Source organism: Acanthaster planci, linkage group LG07, assembly GCF_054643075.1.
Source record: "Acanthaster planci isolate LZ-2023a linkage group LG07, COTS_SCS, whole genome shotgun sequence".
Lineage (NCBI taxonomy): Eukaryota > Metazoa > Echinodermata > Asteroidea > Valvatida > Acanthasteridae > Acanthaster > Acanthaster planci.
Window position 1 is genome coordinate 15,604,716 of NC_141783.1, and position 26,241 is coordinate 15,630,956.

Sequence of the window (26,241 nt, forward strand, 5' to 3'; positions counted from 1 at the left end):
AGTAGACAGTGAAAGCGAAATCTAAGATGGTTTCTTTTTTTGCGGCCACATGTCCTTGTCGGGCCACCCGCTGCTTCTTCTCGGTTGTGACTACAGATGTTAAGCAGTAAAGTATGACATTTTGTCACTGTAGCCTCATACCCCGATTCGACAGCAGACGTAGAGGAGGACGTATCTTGTTTTTAGGCAATTACAGTTGGTGATTAACCATATTCGCGTCGATAGTTTAGTGCCTATTCAGCAAAAAAAGGACAATGCATCCAGTCTCACTCCACTGTGAAGAGGAACAAATTAGACGAAACCAGATAATAGAAACGAAGTTTCATGTCGATAGAGGTTTCGGAAATAGTGGAAATCGTATAATAATCGCGTTGTACGTTCTGGACAATAGAGGGCGTACGCGGTCACATTTGCATGATTGGAGTACTTTTTTCATTTAAGTGGAAACAAACGAACCCCAATGTAGTTATGGTGGTGATCGTAAACGATATTTTCCTCGCAAATTGTCGACATTGTTTACATTACTGTGATTGAATAATAACATGGAAGCTCTATGAAATGGGACTCATCACTATATAGTAGCTTTTCAGAGAATTAGAGCTCTTGCGAAATTTGATTTGCCGTGACTTCAACATGGAACGTAAGTAGGCCTACATCATGTCATTCATTGTACGTGGAAACATTCATCATCATCACGACGTTCATTGGCCAATGTTGGCTATTGCCTTTGAACTTGATTTTGAAGTTCAACTAAGCTAGTAATACTTTGGGGGTTGTCAATTTCGGAACCCCCCTTTTTTAAAGGAAGAATTAGATTTAAGCTTTCAGGCACCTAAGTAGATGACAATGACATTATTTCTCCAAACTGCAGGGTTATAATTTTGTACAAAGAAAAGAGGGCAGGGTTTTGAATTTCAGGGTCCTGAAAATTTGTGAAATTGACCGTCTACGATACTTCTGCTCCATGAGGGTGCACAGCAATGCAGGCTGTCTCTCCTATATCCATTATCATCAGAAAGTTGGATGATTGTATGTTCCTCTGCCTTACCCATGTTATCCCTGCCCCACCCTTCGTTTATTGACATGGGAAGAGCTCTGTACATGGACATCACTTGACCCCTGTGTACAAACTCTGTGAAACTGGTCTGAAAATTTCTAATTTTTTTCTAAGTAAATACTTACATATTTTCCCTCCTAAATTTGAATTTTTAGGACATGTTGTCACATTCTGATGGCTGATAAACTACTTAATGTTCCTTCTGGATTCTGTGCAATGGCTGTTGCTAGACATTTCTCTCATCAGTACCCACTATCTGCCGTGTATAATCTGCATAGTAAGCTATGCACTTTGAGTGTAGATGTCAATGACGTGGTGTACGTGCCAAGGTCATTAGTCATCAACTACTGTATAGGCGTATTCAGGATTATTTTGGAATTTGATTCATGTCACATTCAATTGTTGATTTTATTATTTGTTTAGCTGGTCACAGGAGACAGTGGCAAAAAGGAGAGTTTCCCATGCCACCTCCTAAGGAACAACAGGTAACCTTCAATCTGTCACCAAATCTGTTTGTTTCTAGTTTGGATTAGAAACTGAAAATGGGTCCTGACGTTATACTATACTATACTTGTTTGTTGAAAGTCTAGCTTTGTTTATTTTTCAAGGAAACTTAGGGATGTACCCAACAGTCATGCTTTTTTGGCTGATGCATGGTTTTGAAATCAGAAGGAAGCCGTGTGCCATGTTGTATGTATCTGTGGTGTTGAATGTATGTCACATGTGGACATTTGTTGGCAAGTTGTCACTCACCTGCAAATCGTGAAACCTTGTGATCAAATCCTGGCTAAAACCACCTATGATCATCATAATTGTCTATTAATTTAAGCAAGTAATGTGTGCCACTTCTCCAGCGATAACCTGCAGGAATCAGTACACAAATAGCTCTGTATTTCTGTAGAGTCTTGCTGTTAGTTATCGATGAGATCTTCCCTCCCCCCCAAATAAAAAAAAACTGGAGGGGAAATTCCCTTAAGAAAATATAAATATCAGTATGAAGCACTTGTAAGTTGTGGAGTAGTTGTATTATTCTTATTTCCAAGATTCCAAGGGATTAATGTTCTGCCAAACATTATCTTCCTCCAGACAAGCAGTGTGAGGGAAGATGTACCGGACAGATACGATAAATACCTGCTGTTTCTTCAAAGGAAAAACAGGTAATAAACTTGTTACCGAGCACTTATATAGTCACTGTTCAGCAGCAAGCCTGCAAGAATTGCGTGGGAGTTGCAGTAAATGCAGCAGAGCCTCTTAAACGTTGTTTGAATTGGATGCTGAATGCACAAGTATCCCAGCCCCCCAGCACTTTGTGGCCAAACTGTGTTCTAGTTAGCCTTTAAAGTTGCTGGTTGATTTGATCACCAGCTTATGGAAGTGTTCTTCACATTGTTAAATGACAACTCAGGCCTACAGTATACATGTACTTTTCAAGGAATTCTAATTTCTATGTAGTAAAATGTTGAAATTGGTGTTTTCTTTGTGGATCGTCATTTTGGAGTGAGAAAATTCAAATCAAGGGAATTCCATGAAGCTGCTCAGTGAGACTTCTTAAATTCAGCTGAGAAGTCTGCTCAGAAGTGATTTTTTTACTTGTAGAAGGCAGTGTCCCAAACAGACTTCCAGAGCTATTACTACTGTATAGGAGTTTATTGCATGTGCCTACATGCTTGTAATCAGTGGAAACCTATGTAGCTTTAAACATTAGAAATGCGGAGGTTGCAGGTTTGTGCATGTTTGCTTTTACTGTTTTCACAGAGTGTTGAAAAAGCTGAAGGCTAAGGATGACCGACAAATCCAGCTGGAGCAGAAAGAGCAAGGCTTCTCCCTGTACGTCAATGGGGCTAATCAGAAGCTTGGTCTGACAGGCCTTGTCAAGCACTCACCGAGGAGGCCCAGCTCCAAGAAGCCCAAAACAGCCGGAGGTCTGTTAGTCTAGCCTGTCGTTGTCCTTGTCTCTGTGTGTCCATCTGGGTGTCTACAAGGAAGTTTTTGAAAAATTGAACGGTTTGGACCCTTCGCTCAGAGCACCTGGGACCAATGTCTTTGAGCTGCTCAGCATAGAAATTTATGTTTAACCTAAACTAAGATTGGTGGGCAAACTGTTACTTAATAAATGGTTGGTTCTGACCTTTGTTTCTTGTTTTGCTAAGTACATAACATTTGGCTTTGTAATAGTTTTGACTTAACATTTTCGTGAAATTGGATGCCGTAAGTGCTGCCCAGTAAGAGCATCTGCCTTTGTGTTTGCCTGTTCCTGTCTGGAACACAGTGACAATATTTGCCTTTTTTAACTTTTGGCATCAGACCCCAACTGAAGATGCTCTGCCAAATCTGCTTCTGGCCACTGCCAAGGTCGTGGGGTCAGTTCTAGAATTTGCGGTTGATGATGGCCATTGGCCAAGGTCTTGCTAATTGAAATTATGTGTAACCTGTTTGCACATTCACAAGTGGTTGGAAAAGATTACAGAAGGGTTGTTGGATCATTTCTTCAAATCCTGCCGTCTGGCATATATTGCGGTGCAGATGTTCCTCGTCGCCCAGTGAGGGGTCTCCATGGTTACCAGGAGGAAGGTGAGAAGGAAGATGCAAGCCGGGCCAAGACAGCACCCAGCAAGGTACAGAGGAAGAACTGGTTGCAGGTGAGTCCCTGATCTCCCCCCAACATCGCAGGGATGGTTTCAGTGTGAGACACTTGACAACGTGCTCACTTTGGGAACAATGAGCAGAATTTATATGAGACCATATCAACTCCTGGACTCACCGGACTTGATGTAATAAGGTGCGTCTATGTCAGCACATTACAAAGCTGTAGAGTGTATTTTAATCATATTATACAGACAAGTAGGGACATTACATTCTGTGAGTGCTCAGTGGCAGTTGAGTCATATGCTCTAGTCTCTCCTGTGGAGTTCCTCCGAAAATGCGACATAAACATTTTCAACTAGTAAACATTAACCCTCTCTGACCTAGAAGTGCTATATAGTGGAGGTCATTGCGCACGACTTGCATTTGAAGATCATAAATGTCGACGGTCAGTGCATTCCTTCGTGCACATCTGATATTTTCCCACCAGAGGGACATTGTTTTCAATTAAAATCATGACATCTCTTTTTCCTATACAGGGCAAATGCTGTTGACCTCTGTCTAATCTGAATCATTGTGTGAACAGTTTCAACAGGCTGGAAGAAATAACATCCAGTATATTCAGAGTTTGGCACACTCGCCTTAGTGTGTGTGCAGGAGAGGAACTGATTGGATATTGGGTTTGCTGTGGAGTTTCTGGTTGGCTGCTGATTTGGTTTTCAGGAATGACCGGTTTCATATTCTTGTTCTGTAGGAATCCTTCGACATCAAGACCAATGAGGGAGAGAAGCTTCGGGTCAGGTCAAGGTGGGGCAGAGGTCAGTCGTCAAGATGTAACAAGCATTGTGACTTGAAATTACACACAAGTCTATGGTAATGGCTGTAGCCATTTTCCATAGAGATGTGCGTATTTTCAAGCCATAGCCAAGTAAATAGGACCACGGCCTTATTACAGTTATTCGGTGATCAGGTGTCGTCATTGAACAGTTGATGCAACTGCCTAACAAAGTATGTCAGAAAGCCTCTTTGTTTTGTTGTTGTTTTTAAGACATGTTACCCTTGAGTGCATTTGTAGTTTGTTTTGAAGACCTACTTGTCCTTTTCAATTATTCTTTGTCTAAGGAGATGTCTTTCTTTTGGATTCCTGGTGACATTTGGAAGAGACTTTTGTGCTTTACATTTTAGTTTGCTCAGCAAATCATCTTCTTTGCCACAGATGAAGATGATGCAGATTGTGACTATGAAGATGACTTTGAGATGTATGAGAGCGTGAAAGCATCCCTACCTCAGACCAACACATCCCCTCCTCAACAGCAGGCCTGTGCATCTTCCGAGGAGCATCCTGAACAAGAGGACTATGATAAGGTTTGTTTCTCAGCCTCTCGTAGATGGGGTCAGCGGTTGTGTTCTGAGGCTGCACATGTACAGTTTGTGGCCTGCACTGGTCTGAATTGTGGTTTCAACACGTGCATGTGAAACCGTGCTGATTTCAAACACGTTCAGGAGTTGAATCTTAAATGACATCTTAAAAAGACGGCGTAAATGGCTTCCATATGTGCTTCAATCGATCGAGCCCGTACCCTTCATAACATAGGAAGCAATCTTTGTGGCAAGTTACTGAAATCTTGAATCTTTAAAAGAATACTTTATTACTTTTAAACCGCTGTGTTTCTCCTGGAAACTGTTGGTGATTTGTAAGTGGCTAGGCATAACTGATTTTTCTCATAGATTACGGAGAATCTCACGCTGATCCTTGAGGGACCCACAGATGGTGACAGTGACGTGGAAATAGATGCTGGAGACTACAAGAAAACTGGTGTTGCCAGGGAGACTGATGAGGAAGATGAGGAGGAAGATGAGGAGGATACGAGCGACCATCTTCTCCTGAGTATTGAAGATATCAAGGTGAGTGCTTCCGTTATTATTGTTGCCAAGCCAGTGAATGCCAGTGTCACTGGTAGATCCAGTGAGGGTTAACGGGGGACATGTCCCCCCCCCAACAGGAGACTTTTTTTTTACAAACAGTGAAAGAAAAGTGATTCTGGGGAGTGTCTGTTCCTTTTTCCTTCCTTCCAAAAGCATTTAAAAAGACCCCACATTAGCCTCAATCCTCAAAAAATTTTTAAAAAATTTCCAATTTCTTGGCTCCCCCAAAATTAATTCCCCCCCCCCGAAAAAAATTGGTTCTGGATGTGCTCATGTACGTGTGCAGGGAAAGTTCAACGAGTTCACCTGACCCCTAGCAAATAAATCAGTTTAGTAAAATGCGTTGTCCTTTTTAGCTCCCAGTGTAGCACAGTGGGTGGAAAGAAGCAATTAATGCAAAATGTGTTGCTTAGGGACACATACACATTGATGCTGTGGTTAGTATCTTTATATCCCTTCTGTTACTATTGTAAAGCTGATAATCATTTTAAGCAACAAATACAGCTGCTGTTCAGTTATGAAAGCAAAATGACAGACGTGTAATTGCCATTTCTTTCAACCACGATTTTTATTTCTTTTTTCCTTTAAGACATTAAGACGGAGTTTGGAAGCAAATGCTGACATACGAAGGAGTATCTCACACAAGGTATGAGGGATAGTGGGGGGGGGGCAGGGGATGGCAAGCTAACAGAGTTGCACTTTCATCACCTGCAATTAGTGTGTACAGTTTCTGAATATACCGAGCCCTCAACATTGATTCACACTTAGCACATGCGCATATTTCTAGCGTGTGCAACACTGACATTATCAACCAGCATCTGCAAGATTTGTTATTGTGGAGTTGAGGTTGTTAGCATTGTGGCCAACGCTTTGAATAGCGCCTGAATCAGTTGCAAATGCAACCAAATTTTTGCCAACGCAATCATATTTTCACCATACAGTCACCATTTGTGACTTAGAAACTACATACAAAATGTACTTGAACAATTTTGAGTATGCTTAAAAATAGAAAAAGGAATGATTATGTACTGACAAATTGTTCCAGAAAGGTATAAGTGACAGCCAAATCACATCATGAATTGAATATTAAAATGTGTTTACATTGTCCATCCGTGCAGGCCAGGGAATCATGACCAGGCCCGACACACGTGTACACGTACACCACATGTCACACAACTAGCATATCATAATACAGGCACCGCTGAGGTCAAACCATTGACGAAATCAGGGTTCTCGTCAAGGGGTTTCAGCCACAGACGTTATGATGTCCGTGGTTTCAGCGTCTCGCAGGACACCCTGCTGCATGAATTGCACTATTTCTGACACTCTAAATCACAGCGACACCCTTTAATTCCAGACTGAGCTCTGTTTCAGGCTTGATTTACGCTGCAGCAAAAAAGCAGCAAAAAACGGCCTTAATATCCGTATAGAGTGCATCAACAACTTATGTTTAGATCCAGAGCCAACCAACATTGACTTGTACCCCATGCAGATCGTGTGTGTGATCACAATATGCGTACAGTACATACATGTATGATGTACATTGCACATGTGGGTACATACCTTCATGAATATTCAGTGCACGTGGCAATTAGTAGTGCAGTTCTGTCAAATCTGTGCACAATTAAGTGAGTTACCAACTTGAACTTACCATGTTTATTATTACATGTACTAATTGTACATAAGTTTTACTGTAGACTACGATCAAAAGTTATAGCTGCCTTTTTTGCTGGCGACAATATTTTTGCCTTTTAGGGGGTCAATTGATTACTTAAGATCATAAAAGTGCTGGCACTATATTTTTCCCCGTTGGGAGCCAATGGCTACCAAATCATTTTTTTCTGTTTAACCCTAACAGTCCTCCATCCTTCACCTGTTGGAGGACTGAGGACTGTTAGGGTTAAAGGTTTGATTGTGGCTCTTGCTGCAGATGTAATGTTTACGAAGACGAAGGTAGCTAATAAAGCAGAGAAATATAAATTGAGATCGAGTCCTTGAGAAAGTAGGTCATGCTCCTCCTTCTGGTGATTGAATTGTCCATAATTCATTGAGTAGAAACGGTAAATGCATAGATTCGATCATGGCAGTGTGTAGTGAAGAAAAGTTTATTCGTTTGTTTTTGAAATACTGTTTACTTACTTTCTCCACCTGCTTTATTTTAAAATAGCTTTGGAAAATTGAAATTTGTTTACTCCTTCTGGAGTACTTTGTAAACTTGTTTCTCCCAAATGACATTCTTCTTATTACGATTCAGTCATTAGTTCTTCCGTCGTGTTCTCTTGAGAAGGACCAGAGAAGATGCACTAATTCTGTTGAAATGCTTACTTACCGTCAGTGTGATGGTAGCCCCACTTCCTCAGATGACGAGGGCGAAGATGATGTCAATGAAGATGAGACAGCCAGCAGCATGGAAGCAACGGATGAGGTCATTGAGGAGGACATTAGCATCTTGGCTGACAGTCTGGAGACAGGGCAAGATGTTACGCTGGAGCCCGGCGATATGATTGTCCTGGAGTTTGCATCGTCCTCCAACAAAGGTCACAGATGCTTTGAAAATACTGAGTTGTTTTTTCCAAATCTTCAGATGCAGCTGGGTTCCAGAATAATCGTCTAATATTTGTTGTTAAAACTGGATCAATATACTCCCATCTCTGGTCTTGGAAGAAACGTTGTATTACTACTGTTGTGGAAAATGAAGCTGCACCGAGAACAAAGTTCTTGGCTTATTGCTCAAGATTCATGAAACTGAAACCATTGTTGAGGACAAAGTTAAAATCTGGAAAACCCCTAATTGCCTCTACTTATTTTGTCACTGAAGAATGTGTTTTTGTCTTTTCTTTGTGAACAGGGCCAAGACAGCAGAAGATGCTTTCAGCAAAGTAAGTCATGTGCAAGAATGATTTAACAAGAGCCATTAGGAGGATTCAAATTCTACTTCAAATTCAATTTATGCGTTATTTACTATACGGTGATTATCAGCTGTTCAAAACTGTGAAGCAGTTTCATTTCATGAGTGGGGCATTCATCCTCTTTGCCTGGTGGTAAAATTGATTGCAGAAGGAAACCAGATGTGGATGAGGTTACCATGGCAACCAGACAAGCCAAAGATGGAAGGAAGGTCGCTCAGCCAGACTCCAGCAAAACCTCAGAGCTGAGGGAACTTAGAACAACTTCAGGTAGAGGGAAATCAAAACGATTCATCGTTTTCTTTGGAAGGTTTGAGCAGATTGTAGGATGAAATTGTATAAATTTAGAAGCAATGAATACACTGAAGTCTTGTTTGGAATCTTTCGACCCCTCCCCCCAGCCCACTCCCCCAGCAGGCCCCTTTCATCCCAGAGGAAGCGATCCGAGAAGGACTGGCAGGTTACGGACGACCTGTCAACCATCCAGAGGGCCATGAAGGCAGAGAACGAGGCGGCTGTCAGCAAAAAAGGAGCCAGTGGAGCCAGGAGTGCTCCCCTGCAGGCATCGGCCAAGGTTGGGAATCGATCTTTAGTTTCCTGCATCACAGATTAAAATAGGGAAAATTGGTCTGTGTGGTGCATTTTTTCCCAATTGGGAATCTGTCAGAGTCAGTTGAAATCAGCCCAATTCACAACATGTAGAGATGCCCGGGTAAATTGAATTGGCCCATTTGGGAATCTGTCAGAGTTAGTAAAATCGGCCCAATTGGGAATCTGTCAGAGTCCGTTGAAATTGGCCCGGTTCACAATATATGGAGTGACAGAGTAAATTAAATTCTGTAGACTGTGAAATCAATTTCGTCAAGAGGCTGTTGCAAAATACAATTGGTGTTGGTGCTACCCTTTAGAGCTTTTCACAATCGACTTGACTTAAAAACAAATGAAACAATCTTACTCTGGAGAAGAGTCCAAAGTAATTTGGTAGATTGTGTGTTTGAATGCCAGATTGTGTGTTTGAATGCTTATTGACATTGTGTTCAAAGAGATATCCCTTTGAATTTCTTCTTGTCTCATCAGGTGTCACCAACACCACCTCAAACTGCAGAGCAGCCTTGCTCTTCCTCTGTAGCATCTACGGCGAAACCTATGGCCAGTACTGACGCTGCCTCGGCCGTCATATCTCCTCAAGATCTGCTGTCGTCACAGAACCTTGATGAACACAAGCTGGCTTTTGTACTGGACAGAGTCAAACAGATGGATGCAAGGTGAGTGCAATGGATCTCTAACCGAGCGTAATCATAACGATGGCATCATTGTTATCGCTTTGTGTCATCACGTGATCATATGGGTATCATTACGTCTGAATAAGAGGCATATGGGTAATTCCAGAAATTAGGGGTCCATTTTTTTATTGTGTCCCTGTCACATCTGACATATGATTTTGTAAGCTCAGAACACATTTTCTAATTTCCACGAGTTATGAATTAATGCAAATTACCTCCCAAACAAATACTAATATCTTGAAATCAATTCTGGTGATATTTCCGTGTCAAATAACAAATGTCTGATATAACAGGCATGAAAATTTTAATTTTACACTTTTGGACCCCTAATTTCTGGAATTACCCATATGGCAATTCCTGGATACACCGTAGTTTTCTAGGGAGTACGGATTGCTTTTGATAAAGGTAGTCTAGATGGTATCATAGGACATCCCTATAAGAGCTGAGAAGAGACACATTCCACCTGTGCCCTTTTTATGTGGGTGAACCAGTGAGCATGTGGTGCTACTTCCCAGCAGAGCCAGTTACGTAGCAAAACAAACAGCAAAGTGAAACAAGCGGGGAACCAGCTAGAAACAGTGTTTTCTTCGCTCAGCAAATATCTGTTCTAATAGTCATGGCACGAAATTGGTCCTGAGCCGAGCTAGGTGGATGGCAGAAATGGCTCTGAGGCACTGGTCATGCTGTACAGTTTTTGTTGACGGAGCCTAACGCACCTGCAGCCTATATAGTAGCCATATGCACTGTGACAAGAGAGCCCACACACCTCACCCACGTGGATGTTTGAGTGGAGAGAGTGGTTGAACACCTTGCCTAGGGATAATAAGCTATTCATGGGCCCTGAATGACACAGAAGTCCTATTACTTAATGTTCCCCGCTGAAAGACTTGACCAGTTGCTGAGGTCATGTAGATGGCCCTCAGGGTTTAATACAAAGTATCTGTCATTGCTCTTGCTCAGGTCACAGAGAAAACTGCTAGCAGCACTGGGCAAAGTGGAGGAATCAGCCAGGGTAGGGGATGATGACAGCACCCCTAGCCACACCCCTAGCCACGAGGGTGGTCGGACAGTGGCCGATGATAACCCATTGACTGCTGAGGGTGATATGGACAGATCTGCGGTGTTTACTACACCCATGCTGGCTCCGAGAGCAAAGGTGCACTGAAGTTTTATAGGCTGCATTCCATGTGGAGTTTCCAAATCTACAGCCCTAGTTCACCGGTCGTGCCATCTTGTAAAATGTTTCAATAATTATAACTGATATTCTGTCCTTGACTGTTCTTTTGTTTGAGTAAACTTTGGAAAACAGAGGATTTCACTCATCAAGATCGAGAGTATTTTGGTTTCAGCCTTTTTTCTGGGTATCATACCTTTTTTCTGAACTGAGATTAAGTTGAAGTCACTAGCTTCATGAGGCCAGATCAAATAGTTTCTTTATTTCAGATGTAAATTCTTTACAGTTCTAAGAATGCTACTGATAATACATTTCTTCATCAACATGAAATGCTTCTTACATTGCTATGTGACTCCTCAAACTTTGTGTAACGGTTCAACATAGATGCAGATTGCTTGGAAGCAATCACTTTTGTTTCGTTATTGTTACTGGTTTTTCAAGATTGGAATGGTTTATCCCAAATCCATAGAAGTTGCTTGTGTTGAATGATGTTTGTGAGTTGATGCAATGATAACATCTTGGACTGTACAGAGTGCCGCTGTCACCAGATCAAGTCAGTTAGCCCCGCCTTCCTCACCACTCACCACCACCGCTACCACCACCATCCCGACCCTTGAGATCACTTTAGAGGCCAGCAGCAACTGGGGTCATCCCAACAGGATCGGCCTGACCGATGTTCAGTTCTTCGACCTGCAAGGAAAAAAGATCACCTTGGGTGCCGGCCAAGTCAAGACAGCCCAAGCCCACGAGAACATCAAGGGGGAATTGGAGAACATCGTCAATGGCAAAGCCAAGGTGAGACTTATGCGCCCCCTCCCTGCACTCAGTTTACACCCATCGTAAAGCTGTGTCAGAGTGACTTGGCTAGGTCTTGAAATAGTACAGGTGCCCATGGAATAAGCTCGCTAGCCATTTCCCATTGACTCGTGTGACTGCCAGCCATAGCCTGGTAATTTGGACAACAGTCTAAGACCAGGCTATATTCGAGTCTATTACAAATCCCTGCAAGTCCATCACAAGTCCATTACAAGTAATCCAGTCTTACGCCGAGTCACAAGCTTTTTCAAATAAAACCTTTGACAATACTTCTCATCCTTCTTCTTGTGGCTGGACTTGACAGCCTTGACCTAAGACTGCTTTTGTAGAAAATGAGGATAAATGTGCCTGAATATGTCTGGTAGGGACGTTGTGTGTGGACAGGGCACATATTGGTCAGTTTGCCCTGTAAAGTGCTGCTGACCAACCATCAAGTAGTGCTTACTTCACATCACACGTGGTCGATATTTTCAATCTCTATAAGATCGTACCTGTTAAACTGAAGAGGAAGAAAAGAAATGTGATTAGTTTGAGACAAAAAAATTGTTACTAATTAACCAAGATGTGGACCTCGAATAACAGTTAACCTGTTCACTGCTTAGATCTTGGTAGATACACAGGCCATATGATTGTGCAGGATTATACTTTCAAGGTCGTAAGGTCATAAGTGGCAAGGTTAAATCAAGCGTACTACTGTCCAGGTATCTGAACAGCTGTTTTAGCTTTAGCCATACATTTGAATTGTTCCCATGACAACAGACAACAAAGGAAAGGAACATGTGGAGCTGTGCTTACTGCCGAGGTGAGGTCCTAAAACTGGTCTTCAGTATTCCCACCGGGGATACCCCAACAGCAGGCATCTCAAGAATCGACGTCTGGAACTTCAACAAGAGTCTGAAAGTAAGTTTGCTCGCTCAGGACCGGCAGGAGTAATTAGAGTTAAGCTTGAGCAAGAGAAGCTGGCTCATACCTGACACAAAAACTGTCATCTTCCTTTTATAAACACATTCCTGAAGTTGAACCTCTTGACATCAAGTTTTCTCAGCATTTGTGTTTTTATGGTCACACAGAGTGTTAACAAAGTGAAAAGATAAAGGCATTTGCAGTTATATTTTTCCTGTAACAAGAATGGTATTTTATTATTTGACTTTTTTTAAAATTTCTTTCTTCTTAGGAATTGAGTATAGGTGTAAAGGATGTTAACGTATTCGTTGATGGATGTCTATTGTGGGCGGGGCGGGTTGACAAAGGGTGTGGCAATCAGGTCTTTGATTACATGACGCCCATTATCCTGAGTGACCCAAGGCCCATCGAACCTAACCCGTCAGAGCCCCTCAAAAAGGATGTCGACAAACAGCAGTCTGCCATTGGCAATCCAGTCGGCCCGGACACAAACCAGCCACTGCATAGGAACAATAATGGTTGTCACGGTGATGTCAAGCACGTCAGCGAAGAAATCGACAAGGAGTTGTTCTCCAAGGAAAGGACTCCTCTGGCAAAACCAGCCCAGGAAGACACTTACCACATCTCGCGAGCTGCAAAACAAAACTCGAGTTTGAGTAACAATGCGGAGGAGAGAAGGCCTGAATTGCCACGCAGCAAGACAAGGATTCTGAAGTGCTCGACGGATAACTTGGAGATCCCCACTGTCGATGACAGTCTGGAGATCTATGCAACTCCGAGGGTGTCGGAAAAATCTCCGCTGCAACGGTCGCAGGAGGAAACAGGAAAAGATCGATTTGAGTGAGTTTTTAAATTTTTTAGGCCAAAGACGCATGATATCTGTCCTCATTGCACATAGGTGTTCTCTCAATTCCCAAGAAAAGACCTGTAAATGTTTTCACTGAAGCCCCAGGGGCTGTGTTGCATTGTCAGCAAGTTGGACTTTTATCTTGTTCTGGTGTGCATAGATCTGGTCGCAAAACTGTGGTCTTAAAGGGGAGATCTGACGGTAACAAGAACAGCCCAGCATCCCAGTCAGAGGGGTTGGATCAGAGCCTGGAAGAGCCATCCATGATGGAACAGCTGCAGAGCATAACAGGGTATGTCTGGCGAAAATCTCAATTGTTGGACAGCATATGCTCTGCATACTTCCGTCACTTGTCAGACTGTTTTCATTCACTTGTAGATGGGCCTAGAGTTAGCAGACGCCACTGTAGAAATTAGAATTATTTAAACTACTTGTAGAACAGAATCTTTAGAAGAAAGCTGCTGAATATTTTCAGCCCTTTATTTTCATGAACCTCTTTCCACCTTGTACTGTTTGAAAGCTAGATTTCATGTTTAGTACAACAGTTAAGTTCGTGGTAGCTCAAACCATAGAGGAAGGAATGTTTCTTCCTCCATACTCAAATTGACACATGGACTTAACAGATGGACTGAACATTTTGGTCTGTCTTTATCAAGAAATCCCTTCTCTTCCAAGATTTCGTGCTATCCAACAGAACTCCATGCACTGTCAATGTTCAACTGGTCCACACTATATCACTGGTATTTGATTTGACAGAGCTGCTTAGCAAAAAAATAGAAATACAGTTGCTCAATAAATCCCTTAACCAATGTGACTTAACCCAAGAAAAGAGAGTCACATTAAATGCTGCATGTCAACTTGTGCAGTTACATGTAGCTCTCTGTCCTCACACTTTCTGCTAAGCAGATTAGAATAAAATGAGCTTAGCAGTGTTGCATTTCTTATAAAGTAGCTGATTGTTGCTCATTAAGCATATTGTATGAGTAAACTTTAGGTGGGCGTCGGTGGTAATTTAATGCACATTGCGCAACGTTTTTGGTTGGTAAGCCATAAATGCTAAGTTACAAGTTGATGGCCTAAGCAGTTCTGTGAAATCGCATCACATGTCTTACGTTCCTTGTTAGTATTCTTTCCCATGTTGTCTGTACTCCTTTGGTCCTCCTTTTCTCCACCTCTTTTAGAAGCAAAGAGAGGCCCAAGTGGCTCCGCCCATCTTGTGATAGGCAGGCTAAGTAAGTCTCTGTTGTAAGCTGTAGCAATCAAATGTAAAAGCATGAATGCACATGGAGCGCAGGCTTTTCAAACTCTTTCGCGATTGTTTTTTCAGTATGTCTGCATGTAAGGACCCCAGATGCAAGTATTCTTCTGTGATCTATTTCACCTTTGTGCATAAAAATTCAAAGTAGAAATTGAATACGGGCGATTCACAATAGTGGGCCTACAAGAGTTTGCGACGCGCTGGCCAATCACTTCATGCGAATTCTGTCAACCCTTTCCAAACACGCACTGGGTCAACAGATTTCGCGCATTGTGATTAGCCAATGCATTGCACACTCTTGGAGGTGTACTATTGTGAAACGCTGGTATTGACCCTGGTATTTTTTCCCCATCACATTGACACTGGTGTTGCCCAAAAATTGAAAAATGATGTTTAGTTGGAGAGAAAATCCGTTGAAAGAACAGACATTGTTTAAACTTACACTGGCATGGATATAATTGGGGACCAGGATTGGTAAAACCGATGTGACTTCTCATTGGTATGGAAAAGGTTTTTTTACATTTTCCTTTTTTCACCAAAATATTATCCATACAATCCATAATCTTCATTTGTTTAAACTGCCATGGAATGCTGATACCCATAGGTGCTACCTAACCAGCAGGTGGACCCACCTTTTGGGTCTAGGGAAGGGAACAAAGTTGAATGTTCTTTTGCTACTACAACTGTCTGTTTTTTGTTTTTTTTTCCAATTTGGTTTTCTATTTGTTTCAGATTTATCTGTGTATTTTTGTAAACATGGCATGCCTTACACAAGCTTTTGCTTTGTTAGGATTTTCCAACTCTTCTCAAATTAATCTGCTGATGTGTTGTTCTTTTATATCTCATGTTATGAGCCCAGCCACGAAAACGAACCCTCCCCTCCCCAGTGCCATTTCTAAATTACTTCCGTTGTTAATCCCTAAGAGATTGGCAATCTAGTCTGGGCAACTTTTCCCCTGCTGGATACACCACTCTTTCATACCGTGCTTATACCTGTTGTGTTTTCTGTAATGTAACCCTGCTTTTGCCAACAACCTCTTACTTCCTTTCCCTGAAACTCTCCCCCCCCCCACACCAAAAGGTAGCCTTAGGGAAAATGGGATTTCCTGCATGCAGCTCGTAGTGCCAATCTTCTGTCACAAATAGCATTGCATGTATCATAAATCTGTACTGCCTTTTTTTTCTGTTTTGCTTCGTTTTTTGGGGGGCTTTTTTTTCTCATTTTGTTATATTCAAATTTCCTTGTATTCACAACATCAAGCAGAAAGAAAGAGGTACCCATTGGTTGACGTTGTCGTATTTAGATCACTTAAAAAAGGCAACATTTAATATACGTAAATGTTAGAAATGGAATTTGCGTCAAGTTTCAAGAGACAAACAGAACTGCTCCTGTAATACTTTGCACCTCTGGCTGGTCATGTTCCCTTTCTGCCCACCCCTCCTTCAAGCATAATTGTACCAGCCACAATAGCTTTGATCAAAACTTGTTGGTGTCTGCTTGTGTGAGAGGGCACTGCAGTTAATGACTACTGATGGAAGTTTGCATCAGATAGATGTAAATTCAAACAGCTTGCTTTCCCCTTCATTAATCTCCTTCTAGTCTAGCAGGAAGTTGGGTTCCAGTCCCACCCAAGCAAACACAGTATCTTACTGAAGAGCTCTTAGAAAGCATTGGGTATCACTGTTGAAGTTAAGTCCATCACAAGTCCCTGCAAGGCCACCGCAAGTCATCCAGTTTTTTAGCCAAGTCACAGGCTGTTCAAGTGAACTGTGACAGTGTTCACCCTGTTGCTTGTTATTGTCTTTTGAAAGGGCTTGTAACTAGACTCCAGAATGGGCTTGTAACTGGACTCCAGAATGGGCTTGTAACTGGACTTATAAAGGGAGTTTGGCTGGACTTGACTTTAACACTGCTGACCAATTAAGTAATGAATGGTAAAAGGCAGAACTGACTACTGAAATTTGCGTGCCACAATGTAAATTTCAGTGAACAGTTAACAATATTTTTTCTTTCTTTTTCTGTTTTGAACAGTGGCACTCAGTCAAAGAAAACATTGAAGAAGCCACCGTGGTTGAGTAATTTTAGTGAGTATCTCACCCCTTTTGAACAACCCTTTCACTTTCCTTGTATTTTTCTGAATTCTTTTCGTGCACATTTTCCATATTGATACATTTTTATGGAGCAAATTTTATCTAATTTGTGGTAGTTACTATTTTTTAATTTCTTGTTCATCTTAAAATGATGAATTGAATGTGAAAGTTAAAGGTATGTCTCTGTCAAAAATTATGTATATTGGAAGAGCGGCTTTGAGATCCGTTCTTGGAAACAGTGCCTGTAATTCAAGAAGATTTCTCACCTTTTTTTTCAAACTTTTTTGCTTGATGATAACAATAATTGACAACCAAATCCATTAACCAGTGTTTATGGAAATCACACATCAGTCTTTTATTTTCCTTTTTATCTTTCTGTTTACCTGTTGAAAAGATGATGAAAATACTACAGCAGACCCCGAACCAAGCAGTGACTTCATCCATGCAGGAGAAGACGAGAAGGAAGACGATGCAGCCAGTGAGTGTAATTGACCTTGTTTCCTTCCCCCACTTGTACTTTTAGACAAAGAAGATTGCCAAGAATTGGTGACTTTCCCTTGTACATATTTCAACAGTGGTACAGGCATATGCAGCTCATATCTGTTTCTAAAGATGTACTTTCTGTCTGGACTTTATGCCCCTGAGGCAAAGTACATCTTGGTACGTCAGGGCTCTTTTCCAATACTTAACTTCATCTCCGTCTCAGGCTTCGTTCCCAAAACCAATCCCCGATTGTGGGCCTGAAGCGTTTAAATTAAATTGGATTACTGTAATTTCTGGCTCTCTTGCATCTTATTTGATGTTTTGTGGCACTATTAAACTAATTACTGCGCTTACAGCTTCAACGTCAGCTAGTTAAAAAACAGTTGAAGCCTGAGACGGAGCCGAAGTTGAGTATTGGAAAACGGCCTAAGTCATAAGTCAGTTATTTCACAAAGGCAAATAATTGAAAGAAGTCTGTACCCGAGAACGCAGTCAGTACTTAGTACCACGATGTAAAATTTGAAAGCCTAATTTGTGAGATTGTTGGTGTACTTGTGCATCTGAAGGGTTGCTAGCGGACGAGCATGAGGACACAAGGTGGAGGCAGCGGGACGTCTCAATCGGAGACAGTGACGATTTGGAGGAGGAGCCTGTTGGCAGTAGGAGGCGGGCCCAGTGGCGGGCCCAGAGAGAGCTGAGCCTGGAAGAGTCCTGGTCCTCGCTGAACCTCTTCAACAAATCCCAGATGGGACGGATCTCCGCCAACGTCAACACCGACGTCGCCGGTACGTTGTTATGAGTTGAGGGCCAGTGTGTGCCTGCCATGGAAAAATGCGCATAAAAATTATTTATGTCTTGGAGTATTTTGCAGTAAAGTTTGCCAGAGTTGAAATGTGTCACGGTTCTAGTGTCTAGCAGTTAATCAGTATTGTATGTGTATTTAGGTGATTCACTTGATGAATACCTGACTGGACGAAAGTTGGCACAGCTGGAAGAAGCTAAAGATGATAGCAGGTACATCAGTTTGTTTGTTGTCGTTCACCTGTCAAAAGAAAAAGTTGCCAAAGTTTGAATAGATCATCAGCCCTCGATGTCTTCATGGTATTGGTGGTAAAAAAGTCCAGGGATGGATGCCTTGTCTTGAACTCTAATACCCCAAATCTATCCAAATCTAGTGTCTGATTTTCAGGACTGTACAGAGCCCAGCCGCGTGTACTTTACATGGGGCTTTATAATTGATTGATTCCCTAGTTTTTCTGAGGTACAAAGAAAGTGTCATTGGTTTGCTGCTCAGTGTGGCATTCAGGATGGTTCTTAGCTCTAATGTCAGGAGAGTTTGGGTGAATGCCCACACGGGATACATCTAGACTGAGTTACTTTCAGTGTTGTTGCGCAGGCCATCACCAGTCCCCACATGCCCCTACAAACACATCACAAGTCATTCCAAATCACTGCCATGCATGAGAGCATTCTGATGTCACTGCTCTTCCCGTCACCCAAGACCAGTATTGTAGTCAAGACAACCAGTTACAAAACTAGTCACAAATAACAGCTTGAACATCGACACATGAATGCTTTTGGTTGCAGTTCATTTCAGTGGTTTGTGACTTGAATTCTTGATATCGTGTTAGTCTTGCAATGATCGTTTTGGGTCTCGTGATAGTCTCAAGGGACATCCACACTCAGAATTTTGTTTCTTTCCACAGTGATGAGTTCGAGATTCCCTTGTTACCGATGGGACAGAGACTAACCATCAACATCCGCACAACGTGGGGTGACAAACATTACATTGGTCTCAACGGAATTGAGATCTTCAAGAGTGACGGGGAACCAGTCAATATAGTTGAGGTGTGTGTCAGAAAACCGTTATTTGATTTAACCCTGCCAATCATGTTCCCACAGTAAGCAAGAAAAACAGGTTTTTAAAAAAAATAGTTTTGAAGATGACTTATATCAAGGAATCATTTTGCATAAAAAGCAACTTCTAATTATTGGCAGACCCCATCCCACCCCTTAGTTCCTGAACCCTAACGCTATATAGACAAATATATTGACCATGATACTGCTGTCACTGGTCATTTGCAGTGGCCCCCACCAATGGCGGTGAGCATTGTGATATGTATTTTGCAGAGCACAGTGTTTTCCACCATTCAAGGGGGCCATCGGATATATGCCACAAAAAGATTTTGAAAACTCACTAACACAACAAAAGAGGCATGGGCGTACCTTTGTAGCTTTTGACAGCAATAAAGCTTTGCAGTTATGTTACCTGTTTCGGCCTTATTTTCTCTGATCCACATCCTTTTTTTCTGTAATGACCATAATTTTCCCATTTGCAGATCTCAGCTGACCCCAGTGACATCAACATCTTACCCGACTACGGCAACGACCCTCGTGTGGTATCCAACCTCATCGATGGTGTGAACCGCACTAGGGATGACACCCACATGTGGTTGGCTCCCTATACGCCAGGCACCAACCACTTCATACAAGTGGTGTTCGAGTCGCCAGCCAAAGTGGCTATGATAAGAATATGGGTGGGTTAAATATTTTGGTTGTTATTTAGTTTATATTCTTCATGGGTTCTCTATGGTGTGTGAGTGGTGTGGGGATTTTAGTGGTATTGTGAATTGTGTTTTACATGGTGTGGCGTTTTGAGAAAATTGATTGTTGTCTGAAATATTTTTGAAAGCATATAGTGTAAATTTCAGAAGTTCTTACACTGGTTTTGTTTGTGATTCACTTACATCTTTCATGCCTATTTTTATTCAACTTGTGATGTATGCATGGTTGTGGTCATGTAACAAAAATATGGGGTTTTTTTGCCTATAGAACTACAACAAGTCTCGAATTCACTCTTTCCGAGGAGCCAGAGATATTGAAATCTCATTGGACGGCCTGTATATCTTCAAAGGAGAGATTGAAAGGTGACCATTTCCTCCTGAAGCATTATTAAACCAAAGGAGTGACAACTTTCGAATCAGCAATCCTGCAAAGATAAAAAGAAAGACCCACAGTTTGTTTTGTTTTTTACCACTTTGGCACAGAAATAGTTCAGTGAAAGAAAATCAGTTTCAGAAATAGCTGATGGCCGCATCAGAGAGCCAAGGCAAGCAGGCTTGAAACCAAATTCGCACAGTGTACACTTAGTGGTTGTTAAAGACAGGGAAAGCCAACTACGTGTCCCCAAATCTTTTTGCTTGACGTTAATTTGATTTTCAATTTCATTTGACCTTCCTGCAGGGCCTCGGGCATAGCCGAAGGAGAAACGGGCAGTTTTGGTGATGTAAGTCAAGAAATCCATGCTGATTGTTGCCCTATTCAGAGCAAACTAGGAACATACAGACCAGCATTTATATCGGCTCAAGTATTGAAACTTGGTACAAGGTCATTTTCATCCAGAAAGAATATGAGAGGATTCTTCATTTAAATACTTTTCAAACAACTTGAAAAACACTGTTAACCGGTTCAGGCTGGGGGCATTTTACAAATGTTGATTCTGCTGGGCCGGAGTATTTTTCATTTTTTCCGTTTTCCAAATTCTTTAAAAATTCATATCTTCATTTACTGGACACTTACACCAACATGAATGACTGTCTGGTTTCTACTCTAATCTGACAGACAACATCTATTGACGCCGGAGTATTTCAGCCAGGTCTAGCCTGCTGCCTTGTAAAAAGAGCCCAATTTGTGTTGTTGCGTAATTTTCTTTTGTTCGCAAAACTGGCACTGTGCGCCGTTGACCTCTTTTCAATAGGGGCCAGATTAGCGTGTAGCAGTAATGTGTGGCTCATCGCTGCGGTGTTGGAGCGCTTTTGTCCCCGGTGGAAATCCGCTCGCACTGAATGCCACAAACAGTGGTATACTGTTTTTAAAAAAAGCTGGATAATCGCCGCTGTTGACAGTGAAAAAATGTTGGTAATTCCCAGCAGCCTGGTCTTTTGTTACGAGTACAGTCTTTTGTTACAAGGCCCAGTTCCCTTTGTCTGATTTCGGACACCCTGGCTGTGCATATAAAGAATATGTGTCCGAAATCGAGCTCCCCAGCAGCATGTGGTTAACTTGTGAGTGACTAGATGGGATTTGTTAAGCAGTGCAGGAGAAAAACCACATTTTAATGATGAATATATTTTGGTGTCAAATGTTTCAAATTTAGACTCTACTCTCTATGAATACAAACCAGTTGTAGATGATACCGTCTTCACTGCGATCAATATTCATGTTTCTACAGACCATCTTATTTACTGAGGATGAAGACATTCTAGAATTAATCTCCAGACACGATGAGGCATACGCTGCTGAGGAGGATTGGTTCAGCTCAAGTCAAGATGAGGACACGACGCCGAGGCCCAAGACGGCCGACCAAGGAGAGGTTAGTGACCTGCCCCCATCAGCCATCTTTACTTTCCCCACCTCCCTCTTGCCTAATGCCTGGAAGGCTAGTAGAGCGCGTCTTGTAGAATACCGCAGCCTAGTGGTTTTGCTGGTGGACGCACCCTAAGCATGACGATGGTACTTGTGTTCCTTTGGCAAGACACTTTACTACAACCGTCTCGTCCTGCTTAGAAGAGCAAATGGGTACCTGTGAGGGTGGAGATCAAAATTGTGCCAATCTCAACCTGCTGCAGTTGGTTTATCTCATGACCGAACAGGGGTAATATATGTGAAACATCGTAGCACCTTTGAGTAATATATGTGAAACATTGTAGCACCTTTGAGTAATATATGTGAAACATTGTCGCACTTTTTAGTAATATATGTGAAACATTGTAACACCTTTGAGTAATATATGTGAAATATTGTAGCACCTTTGAGTAATATATGTGAAACATTGTAGCACCTTTGAGTAATACATGTGAAACATTGTAGCACCTTTGAGTAATACATGTGAAACATTGTAGCACCTTTGAGTAATATATGTGAAACATTGTAGCACCTTTGAGTACAAATTGATATATAAGCACCGCTTGTTATGCAGGTGAGCAAATCTGTGTCAAAAAGTTAAAAATGTACGTCAGACATGCAGCTATATGTGTATTGGCATAGTCTTGGCGATGCTATCCTGGGATTCAAATGAAGGAGAATTATGATCTCGTACATCCAAGGCACAGAACTGGGTGAAAGCGAGAGTTTCAAAAAACTTGCTGATCCTTTTCAGGAGCGACCTATGACCCAGGCTCGGATGTTCCGCGACAAGAAGGCGGTCAGGGAAATCATGGCCGATGATGAACCCACAGTGGGTGGGGCAGAGTACCACCAGCAGCATCCTGGATTCTTCCCCGGGGACGAGGACATAGAGGGTGATACACAAACCCCTACACCACAACTCACCGGGCCGTTCACTAGAGCTGACAGCGATGAGGATGTGGTATTCACTTGTAGATGTATGTTTTTGATTTCAGATATTCCGTTGCTTGTGATGAGTTTCAGTTTGTCTTCATTTTTCATTTTAGCCATTTTGCTTTTCAATTTGAGGCCAGTTACTACATTTCCACAAAATGTGAGCTAAAATCCAGTTACTCTGAGCTGGCGTCATGGACTCTCATTGGCTTGTATCAGTAGATCTTGGAATTTTGAGATAACTGTTTCATCAGAAAGTTGCATTCTTGACAGTGTGAAATAATTTGACGCTTTGCTCTACAATTTCAGATTAATGATACCCCTGGACATAGTCAGCTCTACCTGTTTTTATGTCCAATTATGTCAAAATTACCTCAGGATATGTCTTGGTTTTACTTTCTGTATGATGTTTTGATTGAAATATTTTGTTACCAAAACCCAATGAATGAAGTTAGCAGTAACTATGCAGTAACTGGTTTTCAGGGTTAAAGCCCTTGAACAAATCAGACTCTTTTAGAAATCAAAGAACTCCTGTCCACAATTATCATCAGTTACAAGTATTGTTATTTTTTATTTATATTTAATTCTTGAAATATACGTATTTCATATCTCTGAATACACACACATTTATTGCAGTCTTGGCGTAAGTAAAGTTCTGTTACAGTTTATGTATTTGATTTTTCAGATCTGAAACTGAATTTCACCTCCACCTGGGGTGACATCCACTACCTGGGCCTGACTGGCTTGGACATTCTAGATCCAGAGGGAGATGCGATCCCGGTCACTATGGCAATGATGGATGCTAAGCCCCGGGACTTGAATCATCTCCCTGGATACGGAAGGGACGACCGCACATTAGACAAGTCAGTTCATCACACCAACATTTTGGACATTTGGAAGAGGACTTTGACTTTATATCAACTGATTTTTTTTCTCATAGAAAGTGTGGCCTTGTTTGTTTCACATGAATCTGAATCTTGATTGATAATTTGTTGTTGGTTCACTGATATCAGAACCCACCTAATAGATGGAGGGAACCAGCGATGGGATCACTTATGGAGATCAAGGTCTGTGTGAAATAAACTGGCCCAAAGGCGCTATCAGAAACAGTCTTCTAGAGCTACGTCTATGTCTCTTGTCAGTCTGTGCCTGTGTATTATTCGGGATTAAAAAAAAATGATCAGTCAGAAGTTGGTAGAAAATCAAACTTTCCAAAGGTTTGTCTTTACTATTCATTTTACTTTGTCTTCTCCCCATTTAGGTTAATCGACAATGCCAATGTCACTACCAGTGATGAGCACATGTGGCTGATACCATTCACCGAGGGGGAGGATCATATCATCACCATAGATTTTGGCCAGGAGGTGCAGACATCAGGACTGAGAATATGGAACTATAATAAGACACCGGAGGACACCTACAGAGGAGTGAGTAAAGAGGAATGAAGCTAGCCTGAAGCTTGTTATCTATACGGGGAAATATCTTTGAGTTGAGTAGGTTGGTGCTGTTTCCCCAAAGCTTTGATAGAAATGTCATACACTTGATCTAGGTGGACTCTATGGCCACTTTTGTGTAAGTATATGTGTGTCAACTTAAAATACCCAAGTCTGTGAGGAAATGTCTCTTCAGATCATGTAGCTCATGTGGTAGTTAATTGCTTGGGATGGAGTTGTCCTTTGCAACTATTTTAATCTCTGGAAACTTATGCAACGTTTATGCAAATTTGTTCAAATTTTCGAGCTTCTGATTTCTTAACCTCCTGTTGCTTTTTTTTTTTTTGCCAGGCTAAGATAGTGCATGTCTACATGGACAGCAAAAGGATCTCACCAAGCGAGGGCTACCTGATCAGGAAGGGGCCGGGATACTGCCATTTTGACTTTGCTCAGGAGATCAGCTTCAGCGATTACAAGTCGACACCTCTACTCAACCAGCAAGCCATGCAAGCAAAGCCAGTGCCAGAGGCCCTGAGGTAGCTGTCTGGGGTTTTTGTCAGTGGTGCTCTCCAGTTTTGAAAAAAGAAAAATTACTAGACAAATTTGAAATGATTATTTCTATTATGGATGGAGTGAATCTTGCAGAACAATCTGTAACTGTGGTTTTTGAAGACATTAATTTCTAAAAAAAAAAATCTTGCCAATTATTTTTTAATTCAAACTATATGCACATGGAACCCCCCGGAAAAGAATCTGTAATCAAAAGTATTAAATAAGGTGCTTGAAGGAAATGTGATCCTTCTTAAGTTGTCATGGAAAAAACAGGAAATAAAATAGTACTCTGCCAACGTACTGGACTGTTTCGTCCACTGACAAGAAGTGACTGTTTTTTTTTGTTTAATAGGCAAAGTCTGGTTGCAATGGAGGAGCCCAGTCAGGAGTACGTACCCATGCACATGCCTTGTGGATGTATCCTTTGAAAGTATATTACCCCCTCTATTGGCTGGATAAAAACGGCCAAGTCCATCCATCAAGAAGCCAACCATGTGTCACCAGCATCAGCTACTGTCTGATGAGATTGTTCTTTTTCCCAAATTGCCAGATTGGGACAAGATTAATGCCGTATCTGAAAGATGTTGGGTAACCTGATACCACTAGCGTTGAGCTTTGAAGCTTTTCATGCTTAAGGTAGCAAGTTATAGAGGTTTGCGGTAGCACCATGCAAGGATATCTCTTTCTGAGCATGTGCGGTTCTGAAAAGAACGGGAAGGTACTCAATGTTTCGGACAGAATGCTCTGTCCGTCGTCAGGAGACGACTAATGTTGTACATCACTGGAAGGATAGTTGGGACCCAATCTAGCAAAAGGAGTCACTAGTCATCGAGTCACTTTTGAGCCAAGGGCCTCTAAAATAATGTAAAACAGTAGAAACTTTCAGTGTCACAGTTTTACCCACATCATGTCCATGTTCCTCAGGAATGAGTGATGGATCAAAATAAAGTGTTCAGTTTGCTCATTCTAAAGCAAATTTAGACCAAACTTGCTGAAAAATGTCTTTAAGACTTACGGTACCTGGTTACAATTTCTGTTCTGAGAAAACTGGTTTGTTCTGATGTGGTCAGTGTCACGTTTTCATAACCATTCAATTTTTAAAGGGCACATTAAAAAGAAAGAATTTTCATACCAGATATAAAATTACCTTTCATGTGAGTGTTCACTGTTCCTTTCTGAGGATTTCCTTAATCACCTGTTCAGTTGTTTTCCAGTTGCAGCTGATCTCAACCTGGGGTGATCCTTACTATATTGGGCTGAATGGACTGGAGTTCTATGATGCCAATGGAGACAAGATTGTTCTGACAGAGACCAGTATCCTTGATTGACCAGTGTTCCCCCAACCCAACCACACCCAACCCAACCCAACTACACCCAACCCCTCCCAACCCAACCACACCCACCCCAACCCAAACCCAACCCAACCCATCCTAACCTAACTGATATCTGAACCCAAACCCAACCCAACCCATCCTAACCTAACCGATATCTGAACCCAACCCAAACCCAACCCGAGCCAAACCCATCCCAACCGATATGCAGACCCAACCCAAACCCAACCCAACCGATATCCAAACTCAACCCAACCC

General features: G+C 41.8%; 1 protein-coding gene across 3 annotated transcripts in view; it reads left to right on the forward strand.

Moving 5' to 3' along the window:
* Positions 1-454: 454 nt before the first annotated feature.
* LOC110980299 (katanin-interacting protein-like) overlaps positions 455-26,241 on the forward strand; it is a 31,973-nt gene continuing 6,186 nt past the window's right edge. For 2 of the 3 annotated variants that reach the window (XM_022236866.2, XM_022236868.2), the window contains exons 1-35: positions 455-640; positions 1,481-1,542; positions 2,144-2,214; positions 2,813-2,979; positions 3,581-3,696; positions 4,395-4,458; positions 4,857-5,005; positions 5,369-5,545; positions 6,156-6,212; positions 7,902-8,103; positions 8,415-8,445; positions 8,624-8,742; positions 8,874-9,046; positions 9,550-9,737; positions 10,716-10,911; positions 11,461-11,724; positions 12,505-12,645; positions 12,920-13,488; positions 13,656-13,787; positions 14,677-14,727; positions 16,786-16,838; positions 17,239-17,322; positions 17,894-18,112; positions 18,272-18,341; positions 19,034-19,175; positions 19,667-19,864; positions 20,160-20,254; positions 20,571-20,613; positions 21,559-21,699; positions 22,486-22,711; positions 23,353-23,530; positions 23,929-24,094; positions 24,452-24,636; positions 25,005-25,069; positions 25,856-25,966. In XM_022236866.2, the coding sequence (XP_022092558.2) occupies positions 634-640; positions 1,481-1,542; positions 2,144-2,214; positions 2,813-2,979; positions 3,581-3,696; positions 4,395-4,458; positions 4,857-5,005; positions 5,369-5,545; positions 6,156-6,212; positions 7,902-8,103; positions 8,415-8,445; positions 8,624-8,742; positions 8,874-9,046; positions 9,550-9,737; positions 10,716-10,911; positions 11,461-11,724; positions 12,505-12,645; positions 12,920-13,488; positions 13,656-13,787; positions 14,677-14,727; positions 16,786-16,838; positions 17,239-17,322; positions 17,894-18,112; positions 18,272-18,341; positions 19,034-19,175; positions 19,667-19,864; positions 20,160-20,254; positions 20,571-20,613; positions 21,559-21,699; positions 22,486-22,711; positions 23,353-23,530; positions 23,929-24,094; positions 24,452-24,636; positions 25,005-25,069; positions 25,856-25,966 (4,912 nt within the window). In that variant the 5' untranslated portion in view covers positions 455-633. The remainder of the gene's footprint in view (positions 641-1,480; positions 1,543-2,143; positions 2,215-2,812; positions 2,980-3,580; positions 3,697-4,394; positions 4,459-4,856; positions 5,006-5,368; positions 5,546-6,155; positions 6,213-7,901; positions 8,104-8,414; positions 8,446-8,623; positions 8,743-8,873; positions 9,047-9,549; positions 9,738-10,715; positions 10,912-11,460; positions 11,725-12,504; positions 12,646-12,919; positions 13,489-13,655; positions 13,788-14,676; positions 14,728-16,785; positions 16,839-17,238; positions 17,323-17,893; positions 18,113-18,271; positions 18,342-19,033; positions 19,176-19,666; positions 19,865-20,159; positions 20,255-20,570; positions 20,614-21,558; positions 21,700-22,485; positions 22,712-23,352; positions 23,531-23,928; positions 24,095-24,451; positions 24,637-25,004; positions 25,070-25,855; positions 25,967-26,241) is intronic. The other variant, XM_022236867.2, reaches the window with a different exon arrangement.